The 20,770-nt window shown below is 39.8% G+C and overlaps 1 protein-coding gene across 4 annotated transcripts in view; it reads left to right on the top strand.

The window, feature by feature from the left end:
* The window catches only part of Ubr1 (ubiquitin protein ligase E3 component n-recognin 1), a 112,671-nt gene that overhangs the window by 66,090 nt on the left and 25,811 nt on the right, over positions 1-20,770 (top strand). For all 4 annotated transcript variants that reach the window (XM_063284367.1, XM_063284368.1, XM_063284369.1 and 1 more), the window contains 9 exon segments: positions 2,263-2,444; positions 5,902-6,107; positions 7,869-7,962; positions 8,968-9,117; positions 12,471-12,568; positions 14,054-14,147; positions 16,228-16,376; positions 17,253-17,308; positions 19,595-19,691. In XM_063284367.1, the coding sequence (XP_063140437.1) occupies positions 2,263-2,444; positions 5,902-6,107; positions 7,869-7,962; positions 8,968-9,117; positions 12,471-12,568; positions 14,054-14,147; positions 16,228-16,376; positions 17,253-17,308; positions 19,595-19,691 (1,126 nt within the window).

The following is a 20,770-nucleotide window of genomic DNA, read 5'->3' as shown; positions in this document are numbered from 1 at the left end:
TGAAATTCCATAATTTAGTCAATAGTATTCATCTATTAGGAAACTAATGGTACATCTTAGATTCAGGTTAGATAATTAGATGTCAGATTTTCATAATGTTTCGAATCATGTTTTGCTAATATTGAATTAACTAGCCAATATTTAATGATTAGCCAATATTCTTTTTGTTTATTTATTTATTTGTTTGTTTCTTCTTTGAGACAGGGTCTCTCTATGTAACTCTGACAGTTCTGGAACTTGCTATGTAGACCAGGCTAGCCTTAAACTAACAGAGTTCCATTTGCCTCCCAATGCTGGAATTAAAGGTGCATCCATCTTAATTATTCGAATATTCTTACTCGGGGTTATTAACTAGTTTTTCTAAAAGCAAATGCATTATATTTAAGTTAGTGTTTGATAGAACATTTGCCTCACATGTGAAAGGCCTGAACTGTAATCTCTTATGTTATTTTTATCTTCTGGCTTTAATTTTGATAGGTCATATGCTCATAGAAATTTATCCACTTCTTCTAGTTTTCCAGCTTTTCAGCATATAAATTTTCAAATTATTCTCTAATAATGTTCTGGATTTCATCGGACTCTGTTATATAACACCCTTTTATTCTAATTTCATCTTCACATTTTTCTTTGTCACGTTGGCTAAGGATTCGTCAGTGTTTTTGGAAGAACCAAGTCTTTGTTTAGTTAATTTTATGCATTGTTCATTTAGCCCCTATTTCATTAACCTCTTCTCTAGTCTTTATAATGTCTTCACATCTCCTGGGTCTGGGACTGGCTTAGTGTTGTTTTTCTAGGAGCCTTGAGCTGCGTCATTAAGATCTCTCTCTTTTTCTCTTTTAAGATTTATTTATTTTTTACTTTATGTATGTGAGTACACTGTAGCTGTCTTCAGACACACCAGAAGATGGCAACTGATCTCATTACAGGTGGTTGTGAGCCACCATGTGGTTGCTGGGATTTGAACTCAGGACCTCTGGAAGAGCAGTCAGTGCTCTTAACCACTGAAACATCTCTCCTGCCACCCCCCCCCCTTTTTTTTTTTTAATACGAGAACTTACAGCTATAAACTTTGCTCTTAGGACTGTCTTGACTGTTCTCCAAAGGTTCTAGGAGGCCTCATTTTCATTTAACTATAGGAATTTTAAAATTTCTTCTCTGGTCACTATTAATTAAAAAATGTATTTGTTCACTTTCCCAATATTTTTCTAGTTTCTGTAGTTTTTCTTGTTGCCTTCTACTTTCATTCCATTGTAGTCTGATATAAAGAATTAATTCTGCTGGGTGGTTAGTAGCGGATGCCTTTTATCCCAGTAGTCTAGGCAGAGGCAGGTGGATCTCTATGAATGTAAGGCCAGTCTGGTCTACAGAGTGAATTCCAGGACAGCCAGACCTACACAGTGAAACTCTATCTTGAAAAACAAAACAAAATAACAAAAACTAACCAACCAAGAAATTATTTTTTTTTAATATTTGTTAAGTATTGATTTGTAGCCTATGGTGTGATTAATTTTGGAGACAGTTCCATATGTCACTGAGAAAAATACATAATCCCTATCTGTCAGGTATAATAGTCTGTATCCATTTGGCTAATGGTACATTGCAGCTCTAGGTCTCATAAGTTATTTTTAACCTGGAAGACCTAGTAAGATGTGAGAGTTGGGCATTGACGTCCTCCACTGTTACTGTATCAGGACCTACATATGTTACGTCTTCTTTGCTTGTCTTACCAATTTGGGGTTCTAATATTTAGTATGTAAGTGTTAACAAATGTTATATCTTTGGGGGTGGTTTCTCTCCATAGCTTTGGCTGTGCTGGAACTCTGTAGACCAAGCTGGCCTGGAGCTCACAGAGGCCTGTCTGCCCTCTACTTCCCAGTGCTGGGCCTAAGGCCTGCGCTGCCACACCCAGCCCATTATTTCTACTTGATGTAGTGAGCTCTTTTATTAATATGTAGTAGCCCTTTTTTAAAAAAGATTTATTTACTTATAAGTACACTGTAGCTGTCTTCAGACACACCGGAAGAGGGCATCTGATCTCATTACAGATGGCTGTGAGCCACAAGGTGCTGGATTTGAACTTAGGGCTTCTGGAAGAGCAGTCACTGCTCTTAACCTCTCCAGCCCTGTGGTACCCCTCTTTATCTCTCTAATTACTTTTTGTTTGAAGTCTACCTTGTCAGATATGGTAACTGCCGCATCATATAGAGGATATTTAATCTGGACAGAAGATCCTATCTAATTTTGCTGTTATTTAACATTCAGATTACTCATGATAAAGAAAAAGCAGAACGGAAGAGAAAAGCTGAAGCTGCTAGGCTACATCGCCAGAAGATCATGGCCCAGATGTCTGCCTTACAGAAAAACTTCATTGAAACTCACAAACTCATGTATGACAATACATCAGAAATAACAGGGAAGGAAGACTCCATTATGGAAGAAGAAAGGTAAAATAAAAGATTAATATTTTAGGAAAAAGAAAGCCAGGTACTCCTCTGAAGTCATTATTAAGATGGAAACAGCAAAACTAGATACTAACCCCACTTTCTGTGCATTGGTATTTTGTTCCTAGGAAAAATGAACTACCATTGTTACAAACTGAAAAGACATCCATCACCTAATAGAGGTGATTTATACTAGTTTTTTTTTGCTTGCTTGAGACAGGGTGATCCTATCTAGTCCATGATGGTCTTGAACTCGTAACAATTCTGCCTCAGCCTCCCAAGTGCTGAAATGACAGGAATAACTCACAACACAACGTTTTTCTTTTATATTTAGTTCTAAAAAATTTCTTTGAGACATTTCCTTTTATTTTATATGTATGGGCATTTTACGTGCATATATGTTTATGTACCATATATGTACTTGATACCTACAGAAGCAGGAGAGGGCACCAGATCTTCTGGAAATGGAGATGCAGGTGGTTGTGAGTTGTCTCGCTGGAGATGGGGATTGAACCCAGGTCCTCTAGCACAGTAGTCAGTGGTTTAACCCCTGAGCCATCTCTCAGTCCCATACATTTAGTCTCACTATGCAGCCTTGGCTGTCCTGGAACTCACTATATAGACCAGATGGACTCACAGAGATCAGCTTGCCTCTGCCTCCCAAGTGCTGGGATCAAGAGTGAACCACCAGGGTTGGGGATTTAGCTCAGTGGTAGAGCACTTGCCTAGCAAGTGCAAGGCCCTGGGTTCAGTCCCCAGCTCCAGAAAAAAAAAGAAAAAAAGAAAAAAAAGAGTGAACCACTACTCCTGGGTAAGTTAAAACTTTAGCAGGTAGTCCAAATTGCATTTCTGGGTGACTCGCCATTATATACTCCTAGTGGTGTCTGAACATGCTTCATTCTCGTGAGAGAAAATGTATGGGCTAGGAGTGAAGGTCAGTGGTAGAGTGCTTGCTCACGCACATGAGGCACTAGGCTCAATTCTTAGCACCATAAACTAAAACATAAACATTTTGTGGTTGCTAGTTAGTGCAAGGACCAACTCATATAAAGTTGTTTACTGACTTTTTACATTTTGTCTTTTGACAAATGTCTTATTATTTTTATATATACATATATAATATATATTTCAGTGTATACACATATATATAGTAATATATAGTAATAAAGGCAGATTTCTCAGTATCTTATGTTTTAATTTTATCTTTTTTTTTTTCTTTTCTTTTTTTCGGAGCTGGGGACCAAACCCAGGGCCTTGCGCTTGCTAGACAAGCTCTCTACCACTGAGCTAAATCCCCAACCCCAATTTTATCTTTTTTTAAAAATTTATTTATTTATTATATGCACTGTAGCTGTCTTCAGACACACCAGAAGAGGGTACCAGATCTCATTACAGATGGTTGTGAGCCACCATGTGGTTGCTGGGAATTGAACTCAGGACCTCTGGAAGAGCAGTCAGTGCTCTTAACCACTGAGCCATCTCTCCAGCCCCCTTAATTTCATCTTTTTTTGTCATTTTTATTAAATTGGGTATTTCTTATTTACTTTTTTTTTTTGGTTCTTTTTTTTTGGAGCTGGGGACCGAACCCAGGGCCTTGCGCTTCCTAGGCAAGTGCTCTACCACTGAGCTAAATCCCCAACCCTCTTATTTACTTTTCAATTGTTATTCCCTTTCCAGGGTTTCCAGGCCAACATCCCTCTAACCCCTCCCCCTCCCCTGCTATAGAGTTATTCCCCTCCCCATCTTCCCCCCATTACCGCCCTCCCCCCAACAATCACGTTCACTGGGGGTTCAGCCTTGGCAGAACCAAGGGCTTCCCCTTCCACTGATGCTCTTACTAGGCTATTCATTGCTACCTATGAGGTTGGAGCCCAGGGTCAGTCCATGTATAGTCTTTGGGTAGTGGCTTAGTCCCTGGACCCTTAATTTTATCTTAATGCCTTTTCCATTCACTGTTGTAATTGCAGTTATACTACTATATTTTCATTTTGAAAATTAAATGGTAGAGATAAAGCTAAAGTTCCTTTGGATACTTGACCAAGTTCTTATATCCTTTTCTGCCTTCTGTGGTTATAAGTTTTATACGTGTAGCTCTGCACTCAAGAGTTTAAAAAAGAAGTTCAAGGCTAGTCTGAGCTACAGTGAGCTGGAGACTAGCCTAAGCTGCGCATAAGCGAGACTGTCTAAAAACAAGAAGATTTTATGTATATATGTCAGACTTTCATTATACTATTACATGCGAACATAATGTAGTCACAAAATTATATGGTATTGTTATTCCTTTTCTTGCTTTGTTAGCATAAGTGATATATACTTACTATATTTCTGATGTTACAGCTGAGCAGTACCCTTTGAAAATTGTATAATGTTCTATGTCATGTTAACGCACACTGATGAACACTTGAGTTATTTATACTTCATTGACTGAAGCACCATTTCTCAGGGAGCTTTTTGTGTAGTTTTGCAGGATGGTGTAGCACATGACCTCAGAGGCCAGGCCCCTTGGGTTAGTTAAATCTTGGTCCTACTATGTACGAATGATGAGTTCCTAGATCTATCTCTTAGTATCTCTAGGTCTCAGTTTCTCCCTCTGGAAAAATGGAGGTAATTATATTATATCTATCTCATGTTTATTGTAAGGATTAAGCGAGTAAAAAAAATCTGTGAAGTGGTTCCTAGCATCACATCAAACCATTATAAATACTTGCTTTGATTTGCACTTTATTATCTTGTATATTATAGAGTATAAGTATTGCTATAGCACTGAAGTCGATTAAGGCTTCGGTTTTTGTAGTTTTAATATCTACTAAGCTAGAGACTGAAGCTCCAATGCCTGGTGAAAGGGACTGGATACAGTGTTACAGTGCAGTCGCAGCAGTGGTGTTACAGTGCAGTCACAGCAGTGGTGTTACAGTGCAGTCGCAGCAGTGGCACCGGGCAGCTGTTTCAAATAACTTATGGCAGAATAGCAAGGTGTGAACAAGTAAGGCAACATCTAAGTGGATAAGTCTCTGTTTATAGCATGACCTTCTTTGCACAAAATGTGTATTATAAATAGAAAGCAAACTAGGAGAAAATAAGCCAGATTATTAGTGGTTACGTTGCAGAATATAATGCCTTTTATTTTCTTCTTAATACTTTTTTATATTTTACAAAATTTATTTGATACATGAACTAAATATCATTCAGAAAAAGACAAATGGCCCCACTTTTGCTGACATATTAAATTAAATAGAATCATAACATATATCTTATTCTGTGATGTATTTCTTTGTGTACTTAGAACAAACTGAATTTTCTAGCTATAAAATTAACTGCTTAAAGCCAGAAAGTTCAGGGCAGATTTTAAAGGTCATATTGCTAACTATAACTTTAGTTATATTTACTTACTTAAAATCTACCAAAATGTAAAGACAGTGACCAAAACCTATGTTCTGGTTTGTGCCGTTTCTTTTGCTAGCCCCTCAGCAGTCAGTGAGTGCTCTCGAATTGCTCTGGGCCCTAAACGGGGCCCAGCTCTTACAGAAAAGGAGGTGCTGACGTGCATCCTCTGCCAAGAAGAACAAGAGGTGAAACTAGAAAACAACGCCATGGTGTTGTCCGCCTGTGTGCAGAAATCCACCGCCCTAACCCAGCACAGGGGGAAGCCTGCGGGCCTCTTAGGGGGTACGTATGCTCAAGGGATCTACTTTCAGCCATTTCTTCTCCTGCCTATGTAAGTAGAATAGAAGTAAACTCGGAAAGAGCCTTAGCAGTGAGGTTATGTGTAAGTCCTGTCTGGTCAATATAAAGTATATCTACATGTGAAGTAGATTAGGTTCTTACCTGTCACACCGGCTACTGTTTGTGTCGTTTTGATTTTTGTTAGTCTTCGGTCACCTAATTTTTGCTTTATTTTATCTTGCTGAATCACTTGAAAGTAAATTGTAGGCCTCATAACACTTCATCCACAGGTATTTCTGAATGCATTTCCCAAACTGACGACAGTCTACTATATACTTACCATACCATTATCATATTTAAGGAAGTTAATAATTCAAGAATATCACATATACACACACACATACATACATACAACCTTTATTTCTATAGTTCTTCTCAAAATATCTTCAGTAGGAAGGCATATTTTTTAAATAAATATCTAAACATATTTTACATATTGCTTTGATGAAGTTTCTTTTAACTGGGCCTCTAATCCCCACACATGGAGAGCTAGGTTAGGAGGATTGCCATGTGGTGGTGGTTAGTTCAAGACCAGCCTAAGCTACCCAGTAAGACAATGTCTCACAAACAAAATAAAAGTTTATTTTAGTAATGTATCTCTTGTCCCCTTTTTTCAAGATAATAACCAGTTTGATGAATTCGGACTAATAATTTTATTCACTATCTCACATGGTGAACTTATCTGCCTTCTGTTTAGATTTATATTAAACATTTACTTCAGCGAGTATTAATTACATAACACATTATACTTAATGCGAAACTCGCTGCTTTACATTTACATTTTAAATTCCCTGGCAGTGATGATGATAGTAAATTAACATTTATTAACATTTAGCATGTTCCAGTCACCGACTCCATGCTGTGCACATGTGCACACTCAGTGCTCACAACACCTTGTGCACTGATGTCGCTGTGTGAACGAGGGAGCTGAGCAGCAGGTGCTAACTGGCCTCAGACTAGGAGTGATGTAATAACATCATAATTTAAACTTCGTGCTCTGTGGTTTGCTATCCCCCACTCTTTGGTTCTTTTTTTTTTTTTTCTGGAGCTGGGGACCGAACCCAGGGCCTTGCGCTTCCTAGGCAAGCGCTCTACCACTGAGCTAAATCCCCAACCCCGCTATCCCCCACTCTTAAAATGGACATTTTTGGTGGCTAGAGGGATTGTTCAGCAGTTAAGAGCACTTGGTGCTCATGCAGAGAGGACCCAGCTTCTGCATGGTGGCTCACGACTGTCTGCAACTCTAGTTCCAGAGGGTCCAGTGCCCTCTTCTGGCCTCCTTGGGCACCAGCACACAGAGACATATAGGCAGGCAAACACTCATCTAAAAATAAGTCTTCTTTATAAGTTGTCATGTATTCAAATTATTCTTTTGATTTATGAAGGCAGATTTGTTCTTGAAGAATAGAAAAGCATTTCAACAGCCAGTATAATGCAGCTTGAACCTACAGTTCAGAATTACAGTGTAAATGAATAGAGTTGTTAATCCACAAGGATTTCAGGATCTAGCCTGATGGTCTTGTTTCTTTCCACCTCTTTTCTTATTTTTGGGGATATATATCCTGCTGCCATAGTGGTATACATGGACATTCCTAAGAAATAAAATTTAAGCATTTTAGACCTGAAAACTCTTTCTCCACTGCCACCCACTAACACTTTAGAAAGCATAAGTATATACCTCTTATTTGTGTCTTTCTGAACCAGAATCACTGGACCCTCTTTTCATGGATCCAGACCTGGCACATGGCACTTACGCAGGAAGCTGTGGTCATGTAATGCATGCAGTGTGCTGGCAGAAGTAAGTTTCCCTCTGACAGGTTCTTAAAGAGACTAGGAACATTGGCGTTCACTACACGTCACAAAAGGCGTGTTTTCTCATGTCTTCTTTCTGTTTTCCTGTGGAATAATTAAGGCGATTTTAATTATTAATCCTGCTTTCATGATACTAATTATATTTCTATTTATTATAAGCTTTTGAAATTGATATATCAAGTTCCCAGCTTAATATTTTTAGGGTTAGAGTGTAGCGTGATAATATAGCTTGTACTTAACATGCACAGTGCACTGCCCTGGCTCAGTTCCAAGAACTGAAAATGTACTTGCTTCCCAAAAACTAAGTAGTATTAACACTGTTTGTCCTAGGCATGTGAGAGGAACAGTAATCTTTATTTAAAAAACAAAAACAAAAACTTAAAATATGTAGTAGAAAGTATCTTTGTTGCCAGTCATGGTGGTGCATGCATTTAATCCTGCACGGGGGAGGCAGAAGCAGTGGACCTATGAGCTCCAAGCCTTGTCTACAGAGCCAGACTCAGGACAACCAGGGAGCACAGAGAAGTCCTGTATTGAAACAAACGAAGAAGAAACCAAAAATATAAGTTTCTTTGCAATAATGACATATTCTAGTTTTTTCTTGAGAAAAGATTAAAAATTTTAAAATGTAATTTCTGATAAATTTTTTGTATGGCTTACTCATTTGCCATCAGGTTAAAAGCATCGTTAATCTGTCCATCGCAAGCCCTCAGTGCTGTAGATGGTTCCCTGGCATCTCTAAGGATGTCCACTTGCTCCTGAGGCAGGGGATGAGTTAGAGGATTCAAGCAGTCATTCAGATTTGTATCTGCCCTGATGGGTCTCCCAGCTTACTTACACCCCAGGGGACAACCTGTTTCTTTTATAACTATAACTTGTATTTTTGTGATAAATTCTGAAGACACTAAGTCCAGAATTGTAGGACTTTTTGCTGAGAACAGATGGAAGCCATGTGAGGTGCTGCGAGTGGACCGCATCTTTGACTTTGCAGGTATTTTGAAGCAGTGCAGCTGAGCTCTCAGCAGCGCATTCACGTCGACCTGTTTGACTTGGAGAGTGGAGAGTACCTGTGCCCTCTCTGCAAGTCTCTCTGCAATACCGTCATCCCCATCATTCCTTTGCAGCCACAGAAGATCAACAGGTGCGTTTCACCTCTGTCCAGATTGTCCTCCAAGCCTCACTTGCCCCTTCCCTCCTCACAGAGATTAGAGATTAATACCATTCTCATTCCGAAGCTTGCATCGTGCTCACAAATGAGATGAAAGCCCAGCTTTTGGTGTTGAAGAGAACTAGGATTTTCATTTACTTAAAGCACTGTGTTTTGCTTTTTCCACCCACCATTAAATCAGTAGAACCTCAAAATTGCAAATCCTACTGGAGATCTGTACAAAAGGTTAATGATAAAAATAAGTAAATGATTACATTTATCATATTTTGAATAATTTGTGAGCATTTAAATTTTAAAATATTTTACCTCTGACAATCTGTTTTTGTAGTTTCACTAGTTTTAATAAGTAGAACTTTCATTATATACTTCTACATTCTTTTTTTTTTGGTTTTTTTTTCGGAGCTGGGGACCGAACCCAGGGCCTTGCGCTTCCTAGGCAAGCGTTCTAGCACTGAGCTAAATCCCCAGCCCCGTACTTCTACATTCTTACTCTTCTACTTGGTAACAAAGTTGTTATCCTAGCCAGGTGTGGTGGTAGCAACCAGTACTTAGGAGACTCAGACAGGAATATCTCTGAGCTTGAGCCCAGCCTAGTCTATATGGCAAGTTACAGGCTAACAAAGGCTACATAGTGAGACCCTGTATCAAGATAGACAAAAGTTATTCTTTAATTTATTTTAAAATCAACAATTTGTAATGATAATTCCAGCAGTGGGAATGGTTTTAGTAATCTGCAGAAGCACCTTTGGCGGAGACGCTGTCCCTCGGTGGAAGGTGCTTCCCTGGCATGTGCGAGGCAGCTCCACAGAATAACACTGTGCTGCTCCCAGTGAAAGTGTGAGATGCTGAGTTTGGTAAATGGAATCACTTTATCTCATGAGTCCGTGTCATTGGAACTTCTTATTCATATTTGGTCATGGAATGCCACCATGTACAAACAAGGATGTGTCAGGAAGATTGGCCCTTCATTTACTGAGTCACTGATGAGCTGTAGACAGAGTACCACGCACTTGCTGTGTCTTATTTAACTCTCACAGTTGTCTGCTGAAGCTGGTACTATTATTTCCATTTAAACATAAAGAACTGGATAACCACTGCGAATGGCTTTTTGCTTGTTCCAAGCGAGGTTCAGGATTTGAAACCAGATCTCACGTCCATCTTCTGAGGGTGTGAAGAAGTTGTTTATTTGGTTGGTTTTAGTTGTTCGAGACAAGGCTTTGCTGCACAGTCTAGGCATTCCTGATGGCTGAGATTTCAGGTGCATACTTCTTCCAATTTCTTGTTAGCTCACATTAGCTTTTTTATTTTTTTAATGATTCCCCAAAATAAAGATACTTGAAAGTATAATTGCTTTCTAGATAACTAGCAACTTATTTCCTCAACTTTCTCTACTAGACTTTATATATGTATGGCTTGTTTTTATTTTTGATTGTGTGTTGGGGAGTGTGCATATGTGAGTGATGCTGCCTTCAACACCCAGAAGAGGGTGTCCTGTTCCCTGGAGCTGGTGATGTGGGGGGTTGGGAACTGAAGGTACCGAGAACTACACTCAGGTCCTTCTCAAGAGCAGTATGTGCTCTTAACTGCTGAGCCAACGCTCTAGTCCTCAACTCACACTTACATGTAAAACATTATACAATAAATTTATCAAAACCGGGGGAATGAGATGTGGTTCAGTGGTTAAGCGCACTGGCTGCTCTTCGAGAAGACCCAGGTTCAATTCCCACCACCTACATGGCAGCTCACAACTGTCTGTATCTCCAGTTCCAGGGGATCTGGCACCCTCACAGAGACATACATGCAGTCAAAACACCAATGTACATAAAATAAAAAAGAAATAAATCTTTTAAAAAAATTATCAAAACTGTAAAACTGGTCCAGAGAGGTGCTTCAGCTGGTTAAAATGCTTACTGTGTAAGCAGATGGGCCTGAGTGCAGTTCTCTAGGGCTCGTGTAGAAGCTGGTCACTTTAGCACTTGTCTGTCATCTGTCCTCCTGTATGGGAATGGGAGGCTGAGAAAGGAGGAACTCTGGAAGTGGGGGGGTTAGCTATCCCAGTGTGTGTACCAGCAAACACAAAGAAATCATCTCAACAGGTTAGTAGGAAAGAACCAGTATTGAAGGTTTTGTCTTCTGATGTCTACATGTACAATGGCATGCACACACCTGCAGTTACACATACATGCACTTCATATACACGCATGTTTAAGACTGCTCTTTCAGGGGTTAGAGAGGTAGTTCAGTGGTTAAGAGCACTGGCTGGGTCCTGAGTTCAGTTCCCAGCATTCATGTGGCAGCTCACAACCAGCTATAAGTATAGTTCTGGTGTACAGATGTACCTGAATGCAAAGCCCATGTGTGTGTGTGTGTGTGTGTGTGTGTGTGTGTGTGTGTGTGTGTGTGGTAAATTCATACATAAAAATCAAATAGAACAGAAGCAGAAGGAACCCAGACACCTTTAATCCCAACATTTATGAGGCAGAGGTCAAGTCCAGCCTGGTCTACAGAGTAAATGAGACCCAGAACAGCCAGGACTACGGAGAGAAACTCTGTCTCAAAACCCTAAGTAATTAAAAGGGAAAAGGGGAAGACCTATTAAAGGCCATTGTAGTTCACATGAGATATGGCAGGACTTCCAGTGGGATAGTGGATAGAGGTAGGAAGAAGTGATCTGCTAGAATCTGAAACTTAGAGATTCAGTGTGGAGGAATCGGGGTGTGAGTAACATCACCTAGCAGTTGATGGACAACCATGGCAGTGTTTACTGGTATTTGATTATTTCCCAGTCAGAGATGGACAGTTATATCTAGTCATTTTACCAACTATATTTTAGGCTCATTTTCATGGTCTAGAATGTTACTAAAATGAAGAAACTTGGTGTTTTAATTTTGTTTATTTATTTTTTTGAGAGGAGGTTCTTACTATATATCTCTGGTTGACCTGGAACTCACTATGTAGACCCAGCTGGCCTCAAACCCATAGAAATCTGCCTGCCTCTGTCTTCTAAGTACTGGGAATAAAGGTGGAGCCACTATGCTCAGCAGAATTTGATGATTTTTTTTTTTTTTCAAAACAGGGTTTCTCTGTATAGACCAGTCTGGTCTTGAACTCTGCCACTCCAGTGCTGGGCTAAAAAAACAAAACAAAACAAAACACACACACACACACACACACACACACACACACACACACACACACACACACACACTGCACAGCTGATGTTTTTAATATATCAATTTATTCAAGGAAAGACTCAACAAGTTTACCCCTGCAGATTGTCTGTGTATCAGTTGAATTGACTGTTTCTAAATGTCACTTTTTTGTAGTGAGAATGCAGAGGCTCTTTCTCAACTTTTGACCTTGGCACGGTGGATACAGACTGTCCTTGCAAGAATATCAGGTTATAATATGAAACACGCTAAAGGTTTGTAGGAATCTATTTGTACTGGACATTTGAAAATTATTTCTAAATATTTAACTTTTTAAAAATTGAATTGTATGTTTCTGAGTGATCCACTTTATGTATGTCTGTGGGACACTCTATGACTTGGGGCCCTCAGAGACTTGAAAAGGACACTGGATCTCCAGAACTGAAATTAAAAAGTTGTGAGCTTGGTCCTCTGGGAGAGCCGTCAGTACCCTAAACCACTGAGCCATCTCTACAGCCCCCTAAATCTTTAATTTTTTTTGCAAGTAATTATTATGCTAAAATATGATTTGAAAGTACAGATTTGTTAAATATCAGGAAATAGAGATTTTGAGTCCAAGACTTTTTGGCTATCGGTTTACTCAGTTCAATCATTTTTCATAATGGAAAACAGAACAGTGTATAATGTTCTGTCTTAATATTAATAAAAATGTATTAAAGCTGTATCCTTATGTATATATTTTTTACAGCTGAATGACAATGTTGCCATGGAGATAGGCTTAAAAAAAGGAAATTGAAGATCACTTAAAATGTTTGGTGAAGAGGGGCTAGGGATGATTCAGTGAGAGAAGTGCTTGCCGAGCATGCATGAGGATCTGAATCTGGGTCCCCAGCTGCACTTAGAGAAATGCTGGGTGCTGGGGGAAAGGGATGGATAGAGCCTAAGAGTCTGATGGCCAAAACTGTGACCCAGGTTTAATGACAGGTCCTGTCTGTAAAAGGCAGAGTGATTTATGTTCTTCTCTGGCCTCCTCACGCATGTACATGGGCTCCTGAGCCTGGATACACACATGTATACCCACACATATACATTCTACCATGTGCATATAACATTTGTCGAAGAACTGTCTTTATTAAGTTATAAATCAATAAATAAAGGCAGAGTCCAGTTTGTATTGTTGGTTTTGTCTGTGTAAGAAGGGTTCTTGCAATCTTGTCCAAGCTGCACTCCAGCTCCTGGGTTTACACAGTTCTCCTGCCCCATCCTCTCCATGGCTGGGACTATACACAGCTTTAGTTTGAAGACCTCTGTTGGTGGCAGGAGAGATCCAAGTCCTGTAAGTTGTCTTCTGGACTGCACAGGAGCCACCTCCACACACCTGGTGTGTGTGCACACAAACAGAAACACACTCACATACATACACATACACGCCAAATTAAGTACAAATGCAGGTTTTAAAATTAAAAGAAAATGAAAAAAATGAAGTTATTGATGAGTCAAAATATTCATTACCGATTAGAGGAGAAAGCAAAACTATAGAGAGCAGCACTGTATGATGTCTTTAAGGAAAAACCCACTTATGTGTGAGGTTGATGTGCAAGAAGGACTTCATCTGTGTTATCTAAGCAGAGAAGCTGGGACGGGCTACTCACTACTAACTAACGTTTCTAAGGGATTATCCATGGTTTAAACAGCCGGAGAGCTGATTGTTAGACGAGACTTGGGCGTGATTTTATCTCTTCTTTCATTTAATTTGTAAGGAGAAGCTCCAGCAGTTCCTGTCCTGTTTAATCAAGGAATGGGGGATTCTACTTTTGAGTTTCATTCCATCCTGAGTTTTGGAGTTCAGTCTTCGTAAGTATCTAACGAGTTAAAAGAGTTTGTGAAGTAGGGTGTCGTGACACACACTTGGGAGACAGAGGCAGGTGGATCTCTGAGTTTGAGGTCAGCCTGGTCTGTGTAGTGAGTTCCAGGCCAGGCAGGGCTGCATAGTGAGACCCTGCCTCAAAAAATAGTTTGGAAAAGTAAAAATTGGAGCTAACCTTTTTTTTTTTATTTGTAAAACTGCTCCTTATCCATTTTTTCCCCTAAAGTTTTACTTAGTAAATTAGATGGTTTGAGATCCTTTTAGAAAAATGTTATTGGTGTGTGTGCATGCGTGTGCGTGTGTGTGTATCTTGGAAGGCAGAGGTCATGTTCCATGGCACACTGATAGAAGCTGGAGGATGATGCTCTGGGGAACAAACCCACACTGACATGTTTCTCCTCTGAGCCGCCTGGAGTGACTTGGAAGAGGCTGCTCCCTACACCCTGCCACTCCATAATCACTTTTGACAAAACAAACAACAACCAAAGCTACAAGAGGATCAGAATGTAAATACCTCACTTAAATGATGCATTTTGTTTGCCTGTGACTTTCTGAAAAAACATTGTCACTTTACCCTCAGTTTGTATTTCATGTGCAATCGAAAGTGCCCTACTGTATCTCAGAGTTACAAAAGAGACTTGAAAAAGATATAATGTCCCAGATGAGGGATTACTATTTTGTGCATATGACTACCTCATACCTTTTCTACCTACAATCCTTTTTCACACTACCTGTCTTATTGCTTCTCAAATACTTGTTAAAAGTGAAATTTGGAGGAACCAGAAACTGTTGCTCCAAGTGCTTGTTGGGGTTACCTGTCATGTGTATACATGAATAGCATGAATGTATACACACAAGCGTGAACACACACGTGTGCGCGTACACACACACACACACACACACACACATACACACTATCAATTCAGAAATACTTTTATACCTTTCAGAGTACCAAAACATGTAGATGAGATCTTCTTCCTCTGAACTTTATTTTCTCCTTTCAGTCTGTCCTTAGTTTGGGCCTAGACCGGTCCAGTTGTGCTTATTACTGAACTTTAGCTCTATGGTGATATGCACCAGTGCCATTTTGTAAGAGAGTTTTCTACCTTTAGGAGGTGGCTTTCCCTATTTTTTTTAATGAATAAATCTAGAGATTCTAATCCCTAGTTTGACAAGTTTGACATTTCACTTATTTTGATGTTTGATAGTCAACTAGATTGGATTAAGAATATTACTTTAAGGCTAGAGAGATGGCTCAGCAGTTAAGAGCATTGACTGCTCTTCCAGAGGTCCTGAGTTCAATTCCCAGCAACCACACGGTGGCTCACAACCATCTGTAATGGGATCTGAGGCCCTCTTCTGGTGTGTCTGAAGACAGCTACAGTGTACTTAATATAAATAAAATAAATAAATCTTTAAAAAAATTAAAAAGAATATTAGATTAATAAGACACACTTGGATCTGTTTGTCTGCTTTTTTAAAATATTTTTTTATTTTCTAAGTATGAGTGCTCTGTCTTCATTTCTGACAGTGTATGACTTGTGTGCCCAGTGCCTGTGAAGCCAGAAGAGAGGGCATTAGGTCCCCTGGAACTGGAGCTACAGAGGGTTGTTAGCCTCTGCGTGAGTGCTGGGATGCAAATTGACCTCTGCGCCATCTTTGCCACCGCAGTGAGGGCTTCACCCCAGTGAGGGCTTGTCTTGAGAGGCTTAGTTGAAGGAGAAGTTCACATGGAAGGTAGATGGCGGCACGCCATGGCTGGGTGACTGGACTGAAGAACCCGTGTGGGAACAGGCAGCTCCACACGCTTGCTATCTCAGCGGTCACCTGCGTCCTCTAGCATGCCTTTCCTCCATGATGGACTGTATCTCTTGGCGTCGTGAGCCTAAATACTTCCTTCCTTACGTTGCTTTTTGCCATGTTTGGTCACTGCAGTGAGGAAAGTAGCTAACGCACTCAATGTCGAAGGGAGGTAACTGATTCTGATGCTCTCTGACCTAATGAGGCTTCTCAGAAAGCAGCACTTAAAAAAAATACTATACAAATTTCTTCTTCCTTTATTTTTAGGGTGAAATACTCAAATAGTATCAAGGAAATGGTCATTCTCTTTGCCACAACAATTTACAGAATCGGCCTGAAAGTGCCTCCTGATGAATTAGACCCACGAGTACCCATGATGACCTGGAGCACGTGTGCTTTCACCATCCAGGCAATTGGTAAAGCCTCTTTACAAAATACAACCGGATGCTCTGGAGGTTTCGATGAGACAGAATTCACAGTGATTGAATAGAATATGTTTGCTTCCCTGACTCGGAAGAGTTTGCTGTGTTTGGGGACTGCTACTATTTCGGTGTATTGGTGTGGCCTGAGAATTTTTAGTATTTATATCTTTTTCACCTACCGTAGTGGCCCTGTGCAGTTGGCTAGTATTTTGAAGGCTAGCCTTAAGCAATGTAGTCAGACAGTGGCAGTCTTACATCACTAGATCAAGAACCAATTAAGAGGATTCAGCCCAGGACTTTACAGGATCGTTATTTCATACTTAGAGAAAAAAGAAGATAGAACCAAAGTCACAAACAAACTAACAAAATTAATTGGAGGAGGATGTACAAGGTGGCCAGGAGAGAAAGGTTGGCAGAAATAGGTCTGAGTGATAACCTGTCGGATGCTTTGCCATATTGGAAGTTCCCCAGGGAAGGGCAAAGTAGGCAAGAAGCACTGAGGTTTGTAAGTGGGCGCGTCATTACACAGATAACAGTCTGTCTCCGCCACACCATCTTTATCCAAGCGAGTTTAGATTTCCCTTCAATACAGTCTTTATGAAATCTACATTTTCATCACTAAGTCCCTTTCTGGAACAATACACTCTGTCATAACTTGGATTGAGTAGTGTGTACACTTTCTTAGTCTTGGGTAGATTTTAGGAGCCGCTCACAAACCTATTAGACTCAAAGCATGCGCATAGGACAATGCACTGGTGTGTTTACTCAGGCTGAGGCCAGCGTGGGCTCCACAGTGAAGAACCAACCAAACCAAGCTATGCTAAAACATACATTGTATAATATTTTTGGATTTATTTTTTCTTTTTTAAGAAAACCTTTTGGGAGATGAAGGAAAACCTCTATTTGGAGCACTTCAAAATAGACAGGTATGCATATTCCAATAGATTTCAGTGGGTTCTAAGGTACATTGTAGAAAGGGGATTCCTAGCTTAGTTATCACTGAAACCTTTGTGCTCCCTCTGTGTATGCTTGGTGTGGGGAGTGTGCTGCAGTTTGAGTAAGAGTGATGGTTAGTGCTGTGTATTTTACAGAACTTTCTCACTGTCAATAGTTATGTGTAATTCACACACATTTCATCTGACTCGACTCCTTTTCTGCCCTCCCCTGTATTGCTGAGCCTAAAACCAGATACATCCTGTATTTTCCCCTCACTGATGGATGCTTCACCATCATGTAACATTGACTATTAATGGATTCTGCTCTAGACAGGTAATTATTGCTGAGTTAAAGATGAGACACTCAGGGCAGGGTAGATGGCTCAGTGGGTAAAGACACATGCCACAAACCTGATAAACCAAATTGACCCCCAAAGTATGCATGGTAGGAGAACAAATTGGCCCATGTTGTTGCTGACCTCTCATGTGCTCCAACACACACACTGTGTTAGCTAGGTTTGTACTGCTGTGATAGAACACCATGACCAGAAGCTGTTTGTTTGGAGAGGAGAGGGTTTACATCAGCCTAGAGTTGTACTCCATCAGGAAGGAAGTCAGGGCAGGAGCTAAATGTAGAAACCTAGAAGCCTAGAACCATGCTTCCCATGGCTTGTGCAGTTTGCTTTCTTACCTACCTCAGGACCACCTGCCCAAGGGCGGAACCACCTACAGGTCAATCTAATGGGAACATTTTCTTTTTTTTTTTCTTTTTTTTTTTGGTTCTTTTTTTCGGAGCTGGGGACCAAACCCAGGGCCTTGCGCTTCCTAGGTAAGCGCTCTACCACTGAGCTAAATCCCCAGCCCCGGGAACATTTTCTTAATTTAGGTTTCCCTTTCCCAAATGACCCTAGCTTGTGTCAAATTGACAAAAAAACAAACAAACAAAAAAAACAAAAACAAAACCCAACAACAACACATGTGCATACAAGTCCACACTTACACGTACGTACATACATACATACATACATACATACATACATACATACATACATACATACATTAAAAAAAAGGCAACCCTGAGTCTGAAATGCTCAATGGGTAAACGCACTTGCCACTCAGCTTGATGAGCTGATTCAGTCCCTAGGACACATGGAAGGGGAGAACCTACTTGTGCAAGTTGTCTCTGACATATCCATGGGTGCACATTCACAGGAAATAAAAATAATTTTTTCATAAAAAGAATATGTAACCCTGGTAACTAGTAAGTAGTCAATGACTGCATTTAGCACTTGTCTAGCATACATGAAGCCCTTTAAATTTTTTAAAAATTTAAAAATATTAAATTTTTAGCCCTAATAATAATAATAGCAATAATATAATAGTAACATAATAATTATTATTGCCTCTCCTTAGTCCTTTCTGCCATATCAAATCCCCAAAGAATCATGAACTGTACCGTTAGCTGTTTTTGTTGTTTTGTTTTGTTTCTAATGTGTGCTCAGTAGCACTGTGAAAACTAATGGGTACAAGCTCCCCAGCCCACTGCCTGGCCAGGCATTGCTGTCTTGGACGGGTGCTACAAGAAACAGTCCACATTGTGTGTCCCTTAGATCCCTGGGATTGCTTCTAGGAAGAAGAAGATGTATTTCAGTTGTTCTGTGGCTTCTTATTATCATTTTAGAATTTCTAAATACAATTTGTACAGGATTCAACAATCCCATGTTTTAAAAGGTCGAGTCTGGAGGCTCAGTGATTAAGAGCACTGACTGCTCTTCCAGAGGTCCTGAGTTCAATTCCTAGCAACCACATGGTGGCTCACAACCATCTGTAATGGGAACCTGGCTCTCTCTTCTGGTGTGTCTGAAGAGAGCAACAGTCTACTTACATACATAAAATAAACAAATAAATCTTTTTTTTTAAAGATTGAATCTGGAGAACAGAACAAAGCTGAGAACTGAAATGATCATAACTAACATTTCTTTTTAATAGAAAATTCAAAAGTATAGTGAAATTAAAAAACATTTTTATGTACATATTGTAGCTGGGTGTGGTGGTGCTGGCCTTTAATACCAGCACTTGGGAGAAGGACACAGAAAGATTCCTCAGTGTGAGGGCAGCCAGGAATACATAGAAAGACACTATCTCAAAAAAATAAAATATTGTGAGTATTTGATAAGTACATAAAGCATTAGTGTATAGTAGGCTAGGATTGGTTATTTATCATTCTGACCTAACTATCATCTCCTATCGTTTTATCTCACCTTGCCCACAATCCAGCATAATGGTCTGAAAGCGTTAATGCAATTTGCAGTTGCACAGAGGACTACCTGTCCTCAGGTCCTGATACAGAAACATCTGGTTCGACTCCTATCAGGTAGGGACTTAATTATTTTCTAAGTATTTACCTGTGTTTTCTTCTGCATTTATGGCAATATATTTCAGCTAGGAGATGACATACTGACTGACTGTTAAACACTCACTGTTGAGATCTAACTGCCTACAACAGACTTGCCCAAATGACCTGATGTACAGCCTCATGATTGTTATGTTGTTTTTAAATGTATCCTTTTGGCTGGGTCTGTGATTGCACAACCCTTTAATCCCAGGACCTGGCAGGCAGAGACAGGCAAATCTTGATGAACTCGAGGTCAGCCTGGTCTGCTAAGTGAGTACCAGGATAGCCAGAGCTACACAGAGAAACCCTGTCTCCAACAGCAATCAATCAATCAATCAATCAATCAATCAATCAATAAATTTACATGTTTGGAGCTGGGCAACACTCAAATGGCAGAGGCAGGCAGATCTCTGTGAATTTAAGGTCAACCTGCTGTACAAAGCCTGTTCTAGGTCAGCCAGGGCTGTTACAGAGATACTCTGTCTTGATGCCCCAAAACAAACAAACAAACAACAAACTTTAGTTTATACTTGTTACATCTTCTTGATAATTTGATAATGTGCTCCCTTTACTAGTGTATAGTGGCCCTGACTGTCCCTTCTGTCTACTTACGGTTTTGAGTCTGCTTTATTTGATAAGAGTTGATAGGCCAGCCTGTTTATAGCCGCCACACTTACATTAAATTGGCTCAGTTTTTTTAGTGTCTTGGAAACCATAGACAATTGGACTTTGGTTTTATAACTAGTCGGTTTACCTGTACCTTTTATTTGGCTGACAGAGAGTTTTTCTACTTAATGCTATTTTGAGAAGAACTATTAATGAAATTTTAAAGAAAATCATATTTTTTAAATAATATATATATATATGTAGACTGTAGCTGTCTTTAGACACACGAGAGGGCATCAGATCTACAGATGGTTGTGAGCCACCATGTGGTTGCTGGAATTTGAACTCAGGACCTCTGGAAGAGCAGTCAGTGCTCTTAACCTCTGAGCCATCTCTCTAGCCTGAAAATCATATTTTTAAATAATTTTTTCATTAATGTTCTGGTTGGCTGA

This window comes from Rattus norvegicus, chromosome 3 (assembly GCF_036323735.1).
Source record: "Rattus norvegicus strain BN/NHsdMcwi chromosome 3, GRCr8, whole genome shotgun sequence".
Classification (NCBI taxonomy): domain Eukaryota; kingdom Metazoa; phylum Chordata; class Mammalia; order Rodentia; family Muridae; genus Rattus; species Rattus norvegicus.
The sequence above is the reverse complement of the archived record's forward strand: the minus strand, read 5'-3'. Positions and strand labels throughout refer to the sequence as shown.